The 13,393-nt window shown below is 41.3% G+C and overlaps 1 protein-coding gene across 2 annotated transcripts in view; it reads left to right on the top strand.

Moving 5' to 3' along the window:
- LOC111216310 (syntaxin-binding protein 5-like) overlaps positions 1-13,393 on the top strand; it is an 88,514-nt gene that overhangs the window by 35,296 nt on the left and 39,825 nt on the right. For both annotated transcript variants that reach the window (XM_022737804.1, XM_022737803.1), the window contains exons 4-5: positions 1,045-1,145; positions 10,450-10,584. In XM_022737804.1, coding sequence (XP_022593525.1) covers positions 1,045-1,145; positions 10,450-10,584 — 236 coding nt within the window. The remainder of the gene's footprint in view (positions 1-1,044; positions 1,146-10,449; positions 10,585-13,393) is intronic.

Below are 13,393 nucleotides of genomic sequence, written 5' to 3'. Positions count from 1 at the left end.
TGTGCTAAAACATCATTAAATATAGATGCTGAGAACTTTGGCACATTTAATTAAATGAAAAAAAAAGTTTGTAGGAAAAAAAATATTCCTCAAACCGAGAAACTGAAGAAAAGGGTGCTCAAACTTTGATATTTTATTGGCATCAGTATTATGACAGAACCAAGAAATCCAGAACAGTCATTCACCATATTCACACATTTTGATACTCATACTTTCATGTGAATTAATTTGATATATTCATAAACAGTGTGCATTTGGGATTTCTTGGTTCTTTCACAGTAATAGAGCTTTTGATCCAATGGACTACATATTGGCAGCAGTGTTGAAAGTGTCAAAAAAGGACTCTGCATGGAATCTGCGTTGTATAACTGCTGTAACGGTTCTTTGCATCCATTCTTTTAAAATCGCAGAAAATCACAGACATGAGTCAACCCACAGCCCAGCCCTTATTAAACAATTGCTCAGCTTAAATAGACACTTCTGCCTCATATGCCACATTAAGCCACGGGCCACAATAAAAAATTTGAAAGCGTTTTGTTGAGTGTCGATTGACAAGCCAGAAACATGGATTGCATACCTACAGCACTTTCTGATTCATATTGAAAAAAACATGAGTTTGATTTACATCATATTTATGAGAAATGCAGTATTTCTCTCACACACACACACACACACACACACACTGATTCGTGTGTGTGTCAGCGTCTGTGTGACTGTGACTCAGCAGCTCAAACAAACCCTGAGGAAGATGGAGAAGATTTTTAGTGCCTCCTACACGCACACATACACTCATATACATCTTATGAATCATCATCGTTACCTGGGAGAAAGCTGACTGATTTGAAATCAGCTTGAGTTTCCGGGGAATGAAGTCTGACTCATGCATGCAATGCTCAAAGATAAAATGTCTGTGGATGTGTCTATGAAAATCTCTACATGTAATTCAATGATGATTCCTGTGTTTCGTTAGTAGCCTTTTTTTTCATTTTCTTTTTTTTAAATATTCTTTGAATATAAGATGAAGTGTCTCTTCTGTTATGACAGGGAGCGCTGGTGAGTGCTCTGGCTGATGACAGTGTCCACCTGTGGAACCTGAGGCAGAAGAGACCAGCCATCCTTCACTCCCTCAAGTTCAACAGAGAGAGGTAAGAGGTTCACACACAATACTGCGAATGATGTGAAAGTCTGCAGAGTCGACGTGTCCATCTTGCTGCCGCACTGTTTTCTCTCAGTTTCTCCTCTCCCTCCTCAATTAGGCCGTCACACTCGCTCTGGTGCAACAGGCGCAGTGGCAGGGGCAGTGTCACAGTTTGCTGCCTGTGTGAACTGTTGCATTTCGCTGACTGTCGTACTGTATGCAAACAGACGGCATTTCATTTGGCAAAACACGCGCCTCCAGAACTGTGCACAGGGCAAAGGAGGTGACAGAGAGGCTGATGCTCTGTCTCTCTCTCTCTCTCTCTCTCTCTCTCTCTCTCTCTCTCTCTCTCTCTGTTTCTCTCCCCGCTGGCCTCTAACTAAACGCTCATTATTTGGGTCACTTACTCTGCCTTTGAGGCTTTCCCATCACTGGGGCACAGGTGTGAAGCTACCCAAACACCTGAAGGTTTACGGCGGGTCACACACGAGCACAAACAGAACGTAAGCATAAACACACACAAGCAGTTAATATACACAGATGCCCACACTTCAGGATGGTGATTGAATCGTTAGGCTTTTAGGATCCATTTTACAGATAATTTGACATGTTTTACAGGTAATTTAACAATTTTTAGTGTATGAAGTACAAACTGTGTGTACTTTATATTATTACTTATCATGTTTTAAGTTATATCATCACTAACCCTAACCCTGTTCAGCAGGCTAAGGTCTTCAACTTATAGAGACTCGCTTGTGATAAGTTTCTCATCAGACTGAACACTTTGTTGTGTTATTATCACGCTCTAATCTACATCACACCAGGGACCATTTTCAAAACTCCTCTTGGTTGTATATGAAGCTAAACCCAACATCCAAGAACTGATATTTGGCTGATAAGCCAAAGGCATCAGAAGTTATTTTACAAGCAAATATACATCGTGAACAAGATAAGGATTCCTTCTTACGTTTAAAAATTCACATTCACATTTTCTCAGATTGTAAATGTCAGTCAGTCCTTGAAGGCACCACCAGCTGCTTGCATCCTCAGTATTACATAACAATAACATAATTTTGCAATAATTAAATAAATAATTAAAGGTTGCAAAATGTTAATCATGGCATGGTTAAATGTGAAAAACAGCTGACTGTAAGGAGTTATTTCAAGCTAAACCCAAACTGTATGCTTTCAAAAGGCCATGTTGGTACAAGATGTAACAAACTGTGCAATACAAGTTATCTGCTGCTACTTTTTGTATTTTGTATCTTGTATATGTAGTATTTAATTGTACATATTATATTTTATTTTATTATATTATTTATCTTCTCTTAAGTATTTGGTTCTTGTCATTTGGCAATCTGATTTTCTTTTTTATACTGTCCACTTTGCTGCTGTGATGCTGCAAATTCCCCACTGTGGGACTAATAAATGAATATCTTAGCTTATCTTATCTCTTAAACACAAACATGCAAAACAACCATGACATTATGAAGCATTATGAAGCAGAATCACCTCACCTCAAGAAAGCTGGTGTCCCTTGTCTCCTCCAGTCACTAATGCAGTGATTACCCATCAGAGCCAATCATATCACTGGCCAGTGATCTGTCACTCTGAAAGTGGTGAACGGGTTAAATGTCAGAGCCAATGATCTTAGACAACACTGATGTTATGGACAGGTGCCCAGCAGCGCCTTTTGGGGTGGGTGGGGGGTGTTCTTGTGGAGGCGCTTGACCGCCTCTGACATTTAGAAAGCACCACCATCCAACGCAACAACGCCGAGACACAATATCATAGGGGAGCAGAGTTACTGCATCTCAAGAGACGAGGAGATGGGGAGGAGAAGGCTTGAGATATTTGGAAGAGGAGAAGGAGCAGAAGAAAGCCAACCTAAAGCAGTGGGAGGAACACAAAATGAGGCTTGTGAGGAAGAAGATAAAGAAGGGAAATGATAGTAAGGGAAATTAATGAAATGAAAAATGAGAGAGTAAAAAAGGGTAAGAGGAAAGAGGAGGATGAGCAAGAGTAGGGCCATTCTTCATTTCCTGGTTAAAAATTCAAGAGGCTGAATTCTGGCTTTCACTCCTCATCCATACATAATGTGTAAGGACTGGACGATTAGAGGAGGAAAGGCAAATACTCGAGCCCCATGAGTGAGACAGCCTTACTAGTTGATCTCTGCATCAGACATCAGTCTGGCTGTTCGACCCCTCACAACAATTTTATCTGAGGGCTTTGCTGTCTCGCAGAGTAGCAGTGACTCGCCTCTGCTTTCTGTATTCATGTAACAGCTTGGAATCACTCAACTTAGTAATGACAACACATTTGCATCTATTCCATCAGGTTTTTTCATTTCCTCTCCCTTCCCAAAGACATACAGCTCACGAAAACTGGAACTTAACTCCCTATGAATGTGAATGTGTCAACTATGTATTAAGTACAACACATACCAGCTGCATCTCATTTGATGTCCTTAGTACACACAGTGGACATGTCATACAGACAAAAGAAACAGTCAAAGTACAGTAGCTGGGATGTGCCAATCCAAAGAACGGATGTGATAAAATTGCAGTTTTAATGTAGATGTGTGCTATTGCTGGGAAATACATATACAGTAACATCTTCTGACATGTTGACAGGCTTCAACCCTTGATGATGTGAGCCAAGACCCGGCCACTTTATGCACTCACATACACATTGCCCTTGAGGTCTGTCTGTCAACAGCATTCCTGTTTCTTTTGGCACCACATGCTGAGCTGCTGGGCCTCTCAGGACCATGAACAGCAATAGGAGCTATAGAAAAATGCATGGAAGTAAAGGCATTTAGATAATGAAATTTTACATTAACGTAATGTGGGACCAGCTTACACCTCTTGACACGCATGTAACAGGTAAACAACTTCTATTTGTACCACTCACCTATCATCTGACTTGGAACAAGTCATGGGTTTTGCTTTTAATGCAGTTGTTTGTGCTATTATAAATGTGACGGCTTTGCTGATTCAGTGTAGCATGAAAAATCCTCCTTGGCAATAAACCTTGTTATTCAAGCAGAGCACATGACATTCTTCATATGTATCTTACATTGGTTTCGAATTATGTTCAAGTGTTTGCAGATCAGCACTCCATTTCCTCTATTTGTGTAATGATACGCAACTCTGCAGTCCTCCATCGCTATTGTTGTAATAGCTGCCCCAAAGGAGAAGCCTCTTAAGCTAATGGGACCATCAGGGTTTTGTTGGGCCCTTCTTATTTCAGCTTTCCTATCACACAATTTAGTTTATCCCCTCTGGCTCAGAAGGCTGCAAATATCTCTTATCTCTGCTTTGTTTATTTTTTGTAAAAGGTGTGTTTCAAAATGGCCATTAGAAGATCACTTTTAATGATCACAGTTTAATATGTCATCTGAAGTTAAGAATGGTTGTCGAAGTGAAGCCAAGAAATGCAGATTGTTTTTAAGACCGACGTGTTGCAGGATTGAGTCTGACAGATCTGTAAAACCTATAAAAGTCTTGGTCACCCACTGCCACTCTATCTCATCTCCTGCTTTTTTTTTTTTTTTTTTTTGCTCCTTTGTTTTTCTCCTCTGACTGTTTGTTCAAAGCTTGACTTTAGCTTGTCAGAATGTAGAGGACAAGGCAGCCATTTCCTCCGTCAAGAAAAGGACAGTCACCCAACCAGAACTGCCACGACAGCCTCCTAACAGGGTGCAACAGAACAAAAAGAAACAACAGCCAGTCAGAGGCCAAATGAAACACTCAAATTTATACTACCCCCAAACCACAGTTTGTTTCTGTGTGGATATCACATACATTTTTTCAGGTTTATTGTATGCACTAGTTCTAATTTTGAGAAATTTACCATATCGCTCTCTTGCTTTGAGTTAGATGAGAAGATTGACACCATGTTAATGACTGTGTGTTAAGTATGGAGCTACAGCCTCGAGGTGATTAGCTTAGTTTAGCATGAAGACTGAAAGCAGGGGCAAACAGCTATACTGGTTATCTCCAGTGTTCAAAAATACAGTTACCAACACCTCATAGACTTGCTAATTAACATCTCATTTGTTAAATCTATACGAATCTATGAGATTACAATTTGTGATTTTAGAGGGAATTACGTGCAACAAACAACAATTCATCTGTCCACCCAGCAACTTCTGTGCATCGTCTCTGCTTGAGGTGACAACAAAAAAAGGAACGTTCCAGCATGCAATTCTGCATAAAACCAAAAATTGTTGCTTTAACATTTCTGTTTGTGTACAGAGTAAAGAAACAAGGTACAACATGTTAATTTGTATGCTTCAAAGGTGCTGTAAGTTTTTATGCATTGGAGAGAGCCTGGCTAGCTGTTTCCTCCTGCTAAACTAGGCTAATCGCCTCCCGGCTCCAGCTCTACGCTTAGTGCACAGACATGAGAGCGGTATTGATTTATAGCATCTAACTTTTGTCAAGAAAGGGATTAAGTGTATTTATTCTAAAATGTTGAACTTTTCTGTTTATGGATACATTGGTGTTGGGTGGCACTGCACCCAGCTCTCTTGCTAACAGCATCTTTCTTTACAACTGCAGAAGATTACCTGTCTTTTCACTTTCACCGTTGACAAGGTTATACACAGAAACTCAATAGGTATGGCTGATGTCAGCGCAGGCCAAGAAAAATAAAAAGATAATATTTGGTTCACTGCCAAAAATCTAACTGTTAACTGCTTCTTTTCACACAGTTATTTTCTACAAATAATTCACCTTTTGAAATCTGTAGACTGCCTCATCATCTGAGGGCCCGTTCCAATACTTCAGACAGATCCCTCTTTCCCACCTTCCCTCCTTTTTCTTTCCCTCTTTCCTCTGATCAGAATATGAGTTGATGGGTGAAAGCAGTGTGGCGGAAAGCCCTCCAGCGTCAGCATCCATTCACATCAGATCACAGGCACTAGGGGAGAGGAGAGAAGGGAGGAGAGGAGGAGTTGAGACAGACTGGGCCTCAGCCAGAGAGCAGTGAGTCAGTCTGTGGGTAGGAGTGTGGGGATGCAGGGAGCGCAAAAGAAATCCTGTCGAGTCATTCTGGCGTAGGATGCTCTCGTCACCTCCTGGCCTCACAGGAATGCACTGCAGATGTGGATGCTATCATCAATTCAGGGTGATATGATGGGAGATAATAAGAGGGGGGAGCCACATGTGCACATACACACACACACACACACACGTACACCAGTACTCTTACAACACAAATTAGACCTGATCTCTGCACTTGGTTAGATTTTTTTAAGGAAATTTTGTTTATCAGTGCAATAACTACTATGTACTCTTGATATAACTGGGTTTAGCCTCCAAACTGAGTTTACGCAAGGTTAACTTAGGGATGCTGATCTAGGATTATATCCCTCCAGGACTTTTTTTTTCCTGTCTCCCTTTTTTACTCGGACTTAACCTCCTAACTGTACGAACACATATATAGAAAAAAACTGTGATGGTGAACTAACGTCTGCTTTACTTTAATGATAATAAAGGCACATACTTGGATCGATGTTTGCAGGTGTCTGTACAGCGGAGAGAGAGTGTGAAAGTGCTCGAGAGATGTGTTGTAGAGGCATTTTTGTGTGTGTGTGTGCGCCCTCTGTTATCAGATTAGATTCTTCTTAACTGAACCCCTGTGGCTAGATTGGGGTCTCTGGCCTCTCAGATTCTCAGATTAGACTCCTCTGTCCCATCTGGAGCTTTGCCAAATGGATGCTGTATGCCACCACCTTTGGTGTGATTTGTGTTTTGTTATTTCAACAGTGATGGGCAATTTTTCTGATGTCTAAAGAAGTATTTGACAGTTAATCAGCTTTTGTTGTTGTTGTTGTTGCTAGATAATCACTCTGATCTGCATTGTCTTTGTCTGAAGCCGCATTTCCAAACAATGCTGAAGGAATATATATGTATCTCAGTTACTGTAAAACGTCTGTGGGTTCTGCTCATTTTAAAAGAGAGTACTGACAAGATAAGATAACAGAGGATTAACATGCAGCTTTGTCTGTTTTACAGTGTTAGAGTATAGACCTTTTTGTCAGCATTTTCCCCTGCCATTGTGCACACAAGCATAATTCTTTAATTAATATGTTTGGATACATTACGATTTTACATAATAATACAAGTGTCAGTGGTATATTCTGTATCTTATTTCTGTTACGCTGCAGTGACAGTGACACACTTTGATCATAGGAACTGAATCCTATCCTTTTCGCACCACATTATTGTCTAGTCAGCCATTCAGCAGTAAGTGGTCAGTGCTTTGCTGAAGGGCAGTTTAATAAAAGTTGTCCAGAAAAATGAACCAGTAACTAGATGAAGGCAGTTTAGATCAAAGTTTTCAAACTGATGATTTTCTAATGGGAGATTAATACATGTGTAGCAATGATCCTCATTGATAGGAACATCACAGAAAGCCCTGTGTTGGAAATGATGAGTTTCCCCTCTCACCAATTCATTTGCAGTGAACCATGCTCTCATACATCTAGCCCACAGTGCAGTTAGCCTCAGAGTTGTGTGTGGCAGGCATCTGTCATGTCTGAGGCAATGTGTTTTGCCCTGAGCCTGCAAGCTAGCTGCTGCCTTTGTGTGTCGTGACCACTTGAAGCTGGAGATTTCACCAGGAGACACGTGTGCACACGACAAGTGTGAACACAGTGACGCACACACATAAGAGCACTTGCACAAACCTTTGTATTTGCAATGCGCACAAACACACACAGCGAAACATAAACACACACACACTCACGCACTTACAATCTGCGAGCAAATTTGTATAATTATGCTCCTGACACTGCCTCTCAGCTGGCCTCTCCTATTCTACCTCTCTGCGCACATACACAGATCAAGCGTATTTATATACAACATACATTTACATACAGTACGTATGTAATTACACTAATTTATATCTGTTGCTGAGAAGCGTGTAAGCACGGAAAAATGTACACAGACAGGCACAAGCATGTACAGGCACATAAATAGATTTGTGTGTTGCACAAAATCATCTCTCTGAAAGCTAGCACATGCACACACTCCAGCCCTCACATACATAGACAAGGCACATCTGTTTGTGCAGATGGAAAAGGACATTAAATCCAGTAGACAGTCTGCCTACTGGATATAAGGACGCCACAAGTTGTCATGAAAAGTCATGTTGCCCTGAGTCATCTTGCCTGGTTAAGTGAGTCTGTACGAGTGTGTGTAGCTCAGTGATCAACTGCTCATGTTTCAGTAAGTCAGCTCATACTTTTGCAGCCCCGTCTTCTAAAAAAACATGTTCATATGTGACTAATTAGCGTGGGGAAAAAACATTCTCTCTTGGTGAGTTGGAAAATCCAGGCAGCTTATTTGGCAAAGCAAATAGTGTATAAAACCAGATTTTGTAGGAGAAAGGATTGCAAAAAAAAAAAGAAGAAAAACAGCCATGTCGTCCTCAGATGAGATTTAAATGACCATGTATAACTCCATCTTGGATCAGGCCAGGTCATGTATGTGGATGTAGGTTAGTGTGTATATGTTCAAGTGTTGCTTTGTGTCTGTGTTTTGTGTCTCTTTTTGCACATTTTGGACTGTGTGGATGAGATTTATGTCAAGTAGCCCAGCAGTGCCTGTGCTCAGAAATATGAATATATTCATGTGTTAGAGCAGAGCATTGGGGCAGAGAGGAAAGGTGTGTCTCTGTGTCTCTGTGTGTATGTCTGTGTGTAGGAGCTGCTACTCTCAATACAGCCCTGGAGCAATAGAGTGAGATTCAGAGAAAGAGAGGCAGAGAGGGGGGGGGGGGTAGAAGCTGTCTGAGCATTAAAACAAGCAGGAAAGGTAGCTGCCTAAAGTCACTGCAAGGACATGTTTATGCCGGTTTATGTTTTGCAGTGTGTTTGCTGTTCCTTAATGTCTATGAAGTGCCACATGTTTAACCCTAATCTCCTACAATATACATTTTTATCTGTACCACTAACATCCTTCGCCGAAAATGTTCTGGAGGAAATGTTTGCCCGCTAAATGTCACTTAAGGTCAGGAGGAGATGGCTGGTTTTGGTTAAATACTGGTAAAGTTTACGTGTTTAACGTTTTGCTTCAGCTCAGCATTGATTTTTTTTTTTTTCCCACCATGTAACAAAAAAACCAACCACTTTACCAAGGCTCTTTTATTTGCCCTTAATCATAAAAATCTTGATCATGCTGTAGTTGCCTGGAGATATTGTAAGGGAAACAAATGAAAAACATATTTGCTACAAAACAAATTTGCTAATACAACATTATTTTTAGGAGAGAGGCTTGTAGTGTAATGTAATTTGGAAAAAAAGTCACTGAAGCATGGGAAAAGGGGTTATTATGATCTTCCTGTAATACTACATATGGCCTGGTCTTTAATTCAATGCCAGTTTTATGAATTCATCTCTGTCAAGATAACATTTTAATCTGATTGTAAGAGGAAAAACATTCTTTATTTTATCTCAATGTAATGTATTTTTTGACATATTATATCTACTTTAATCCGTCTTTGACAGCAGATATTACATCGATATTAAACTTGTTCTGCTGAGTGATTCCATTTCTAAATATGAGTTAATCTGTAAAGGAAATACTCCACTGTTTCCTTCCTGTAAATAATGGACAAAGACAGCGCTGTCAAACTGTTGCAGACTTATTTCCCTTCCCAACTGAGATGCGTTTCCCAGCTGATGAAACTTGTAGCTCAAACCAGCGTGCAGAAACAAAAGGATCACTGGGGGAAATGGACGACCTTGAAATATTAGCAAGTCCGATCACCAAGGTTGTACATTATTATTCCTCAAGACGGATTGGAGGTTGAATAAGAAGATGGATGAAAGGACAAAATGATGAAAAAGGGATGAGAAGATGAATGGATAGCCACAGTTAAGGAGGGAAGGGTTTATAACCTCTCATTAAACTTAAGTCTGATGGATTGATGAAAGGAGGAGGTTAGGGGGTTGATGATGAAAACAGGAGAATTATGGGTGTCTCGTTGCCCTCATGTATCCTGTAGGTCTGGAGAGAAGGGGCTGATTGAATGACTCAAAAATCTCTTTGGTTCGCCACTCTCATCTCCACCGCTTCGACCTGACGGAGTGGTAAATAATCCTCTCAAAGTTTTGCATAATTTGTCTCTGGTTGTAATAGGACGTCGAGTGATTTTCAAAAAGTGTCTGACTCTCGTCTGTCTGTGTCTTTCTCCCTGGTTTGTCTGTTTATCCTTTCTCTTCTTCTCTCTTGTCATTTTCTACTCCTTCTTTTCTACTCCTCTAACACTTCTGTCTGCTCTCCTTCTCTTTGCAGAATAACTTTCTGCCACCTGCCCTTCCAGAGTAAATGGTTGTACATCGGCACAGAACGAGGGAACATCCACATCGTCAACGTGGAGTCCTTTATGCTCTCAGGCTACGTCATCATGTGGAACAAAGCCATTGAACTGTGAGTGTTGCTGCCCACGTGTTCCCCCTCTGATTCTGCCTCCCACTCGTTTTGCTCTCAAAGTTCTTTGCATTTGTCAGTCGTCTCTTCTTCAAATGCTGCATGATTTAGGATGCTGGTGAAAAAGGTTTTTTTTGCCACATGAGTGGGGGTGGGGGTGTGTGTGTGTGTGTGTGTGTGTGTGTGTGTGTGTGTGTGTGTGTGTGTGTGTGGGGTGGGGGGTTCGCATCCAAAGTGAATCACTGATACGTAGATCAATATTTGAACTCTGTAGGACTCAAACTCATATTGCCAGCACTGCAACACTGATCTCAGGGTCTATTGACTCACCTTGCAGCACTTAAGTGAGGCGAGGGATGCAGTGTAATCAGCGTCTTACCTTTCAAAAGGTTATTGTAGTTTAAATGTAATGAGATAAGAAAGAATCATTAGTCAGTCTATCATTTCCAGACACAGTATCAGACTTCAGGTAGTGAGCGACCTGTCTCTTTGCTGTTTCAATGGAACTGTCAGCTTGACAAGCTCCATTTTGGTTCCCTGCTGTAGAGACTTAAATTATTCACTGGAGCGTTTTGCTTTACGCTCATCCCCTTTCGTGTGTGTATGTATGTATGTGTGTGTGTGTGTGTTAGGGAAAAGAGGAGGAGGGATGGAGGGGGTGGAACAGGTGTCTGCCGAGATCAGGGTACGGCACACACAGACGTCTCGTCTCGTCGACAGGGCCGCAGGGAAGAAAAGGCGGGAGTGAGTGGTGGGAACAAGGGAAGGGAAGAGGGGAGTGGGTGGGTGGGGGGGTGTATGACAGAGAGGAGATGGGAGTGGAATGGATGAGACAGGGCTTTTGCCTGGGGGAAAAAGGACATGCAGAGAGGAAGAGTGATGGAGAGGAATGCAGTGGTGACAGAAGGATAAATGCAGGTAACAGAGGGCAGAGCAGAAGATGGCTGAGAAGAAAGGAGACGTGCAGATAAGTGAGGATGGAGAGGTAGATGGAAAAGGTTTCCAATTAAAAAAAAAAAAGGGCAGAAGAGGAAGGTAAGGAGGTGATAATGATGAGATAGAGAACAGATAAGATAGAGAGGTAGATACTGGGGTTCTTCTTGGCAAGGGCAAGCAATAACTACCATTCTTTTTTTTCTTCTTTTTTTTTTTTGCTTAATACTACTTTCCTCTTTTTCTCCTTCGCCTTTACAGTACCTCTCACTCCTCTTCACCTAGATGTCAAAGTGTTTTTTCTACAGCCATCCACACTTTATTCCAACATATCACTTCTATTTCAAAGCTGGTAATGTGACCATGAAGAAGTGCTCTGTAGAAAAAGTGAATATTTATCTGGAGTGTTAGAAACAGTTGATTGATTCAAAAAAAGAAACTTTCACTATTATTTTATTATTATCAATCATCATAATTCAATCAACATACAGTACATTTCTTGAAATAATGGACTGTGTTTTCACACCCACACACACAGACACACAGCGGTAAGTTAATGTGCAAGGCGCTGGCGTAGCCATCGGGGGCAATTTGGGGTTAAGCATCTTGGTTGTGTGGATGGGAGGAGTCAGGGATGGAAAGCAAGCAGGATGTTGCTAAAAGGTAGATTAGTCGTTTCGAAAACACCGGAGTTTATATTGGAATTAGAAACTGAACTTTATGCCACGTTCACATCAAACAAAAGGTCTCGATATCCCCTTCTCGACACTGCAAATGGCAGAAGCAGTAAACGTTCACCATGTTGCTTGTCCAAGATAATAAGAATCAAAATTTCCATTTATATTTGCAATAATACAATGACATGCATATACCCTTTCTCACACTTACTATTTTCTGCTATCTTACAGATAGAGTAAACATCTTTGCATCTTCTCTCATCTTTGCTCTCTCCTCCGTTTCCACAGTCCATCGAAAGAATAATTACCCTCCCTCCCATCATCTCTTAACATGTGCTCTGCCACCCCTAACAGATTTGTTAAGCCACCAAACTTTCTTTGACGTGTTGTTGTTTCCGCCAAAACTGTAGCTCTGCACAATTAGTTTGAGGAAATGAGGTTTCCATATCTTTTAGTTCAAGCCTCAATCACTCAACACAGCCATTCTGTGGGATATTGTGCCTTGAAGATGGCGGCAGTGCCAGGAATTGATTCTCGGATTTGTTACAGTAGCTTTCAGTTTGCATATCTGTTTGAGTGTATGAGTGCGTCTCTGTGGTTTGCTTTGATGCAGATCAGAGAGGTGTGAGGTGATTCTCTTGTTCTCCTGGGTCTCTCTGCCAGCTGTGGGCTCAGGAGGGTTGCCATGCAGATGCAAAAGCCTCTCTCTCATTGTTCTCCCTCTGTCGCCGGCATCAGGCGAAGTTAGCACTTGATCTAAATTAACTGCAATAAGAGCTGTAACGATTAGTCGAGTGACAGAAAATTAATCAACAAAACTGTTTGTGATTGATTCATCGTTTAAGTCATTTAACAAGCAGCAACTGCTGGTCGCATTTTCTCAAATGACAGAAACTTCTGCAAGAATTGAGAATTGTCTATCCTAGTGTTATTGTCACCTACATACTGTTGATGAAAGCATTATTTCAAGACTTTCCTTAAAGCTACACCTCTGTTCTATTGTGATTGTTGTAATGAGGCAAGGATATGATGTGCACTGGGGTCATCTTCCCTCGGGCCCTGCTATTTGGAGACAAGCTGCAGTAGCTGTGCCAGTGGCCCCAGGCCTGCCCTGGCCCAGTGCTCTGTGTGTTTGTCTGACTCACACCTGTTCCCAAGCTACTGTACTGAAAAGACTAATAGACACACACATATCCTAC

This window comes from Seriola dumerili, unplaced genomic scaffold, assembly GCF_002260705.1.
Source record: "Seriola dumerili isolate Sdu_G_001 unplaced genomic scaffold, Sdu_1.0 BDQW01000025.1, whole genome shotgun sequence".
Taxonomy (NCBI): domain Eukaryota; kingdom Metazoa; phylum Chordata; class Actinopteri; order Carangiformes; family Carangidae; genus Seriola; species Seriola dumerili.
The sequence above is the reverse complement of the archived record's forward strand: the minus strand, read 5'-3'. Positions and strand labels throughout refer to the sequence as shown.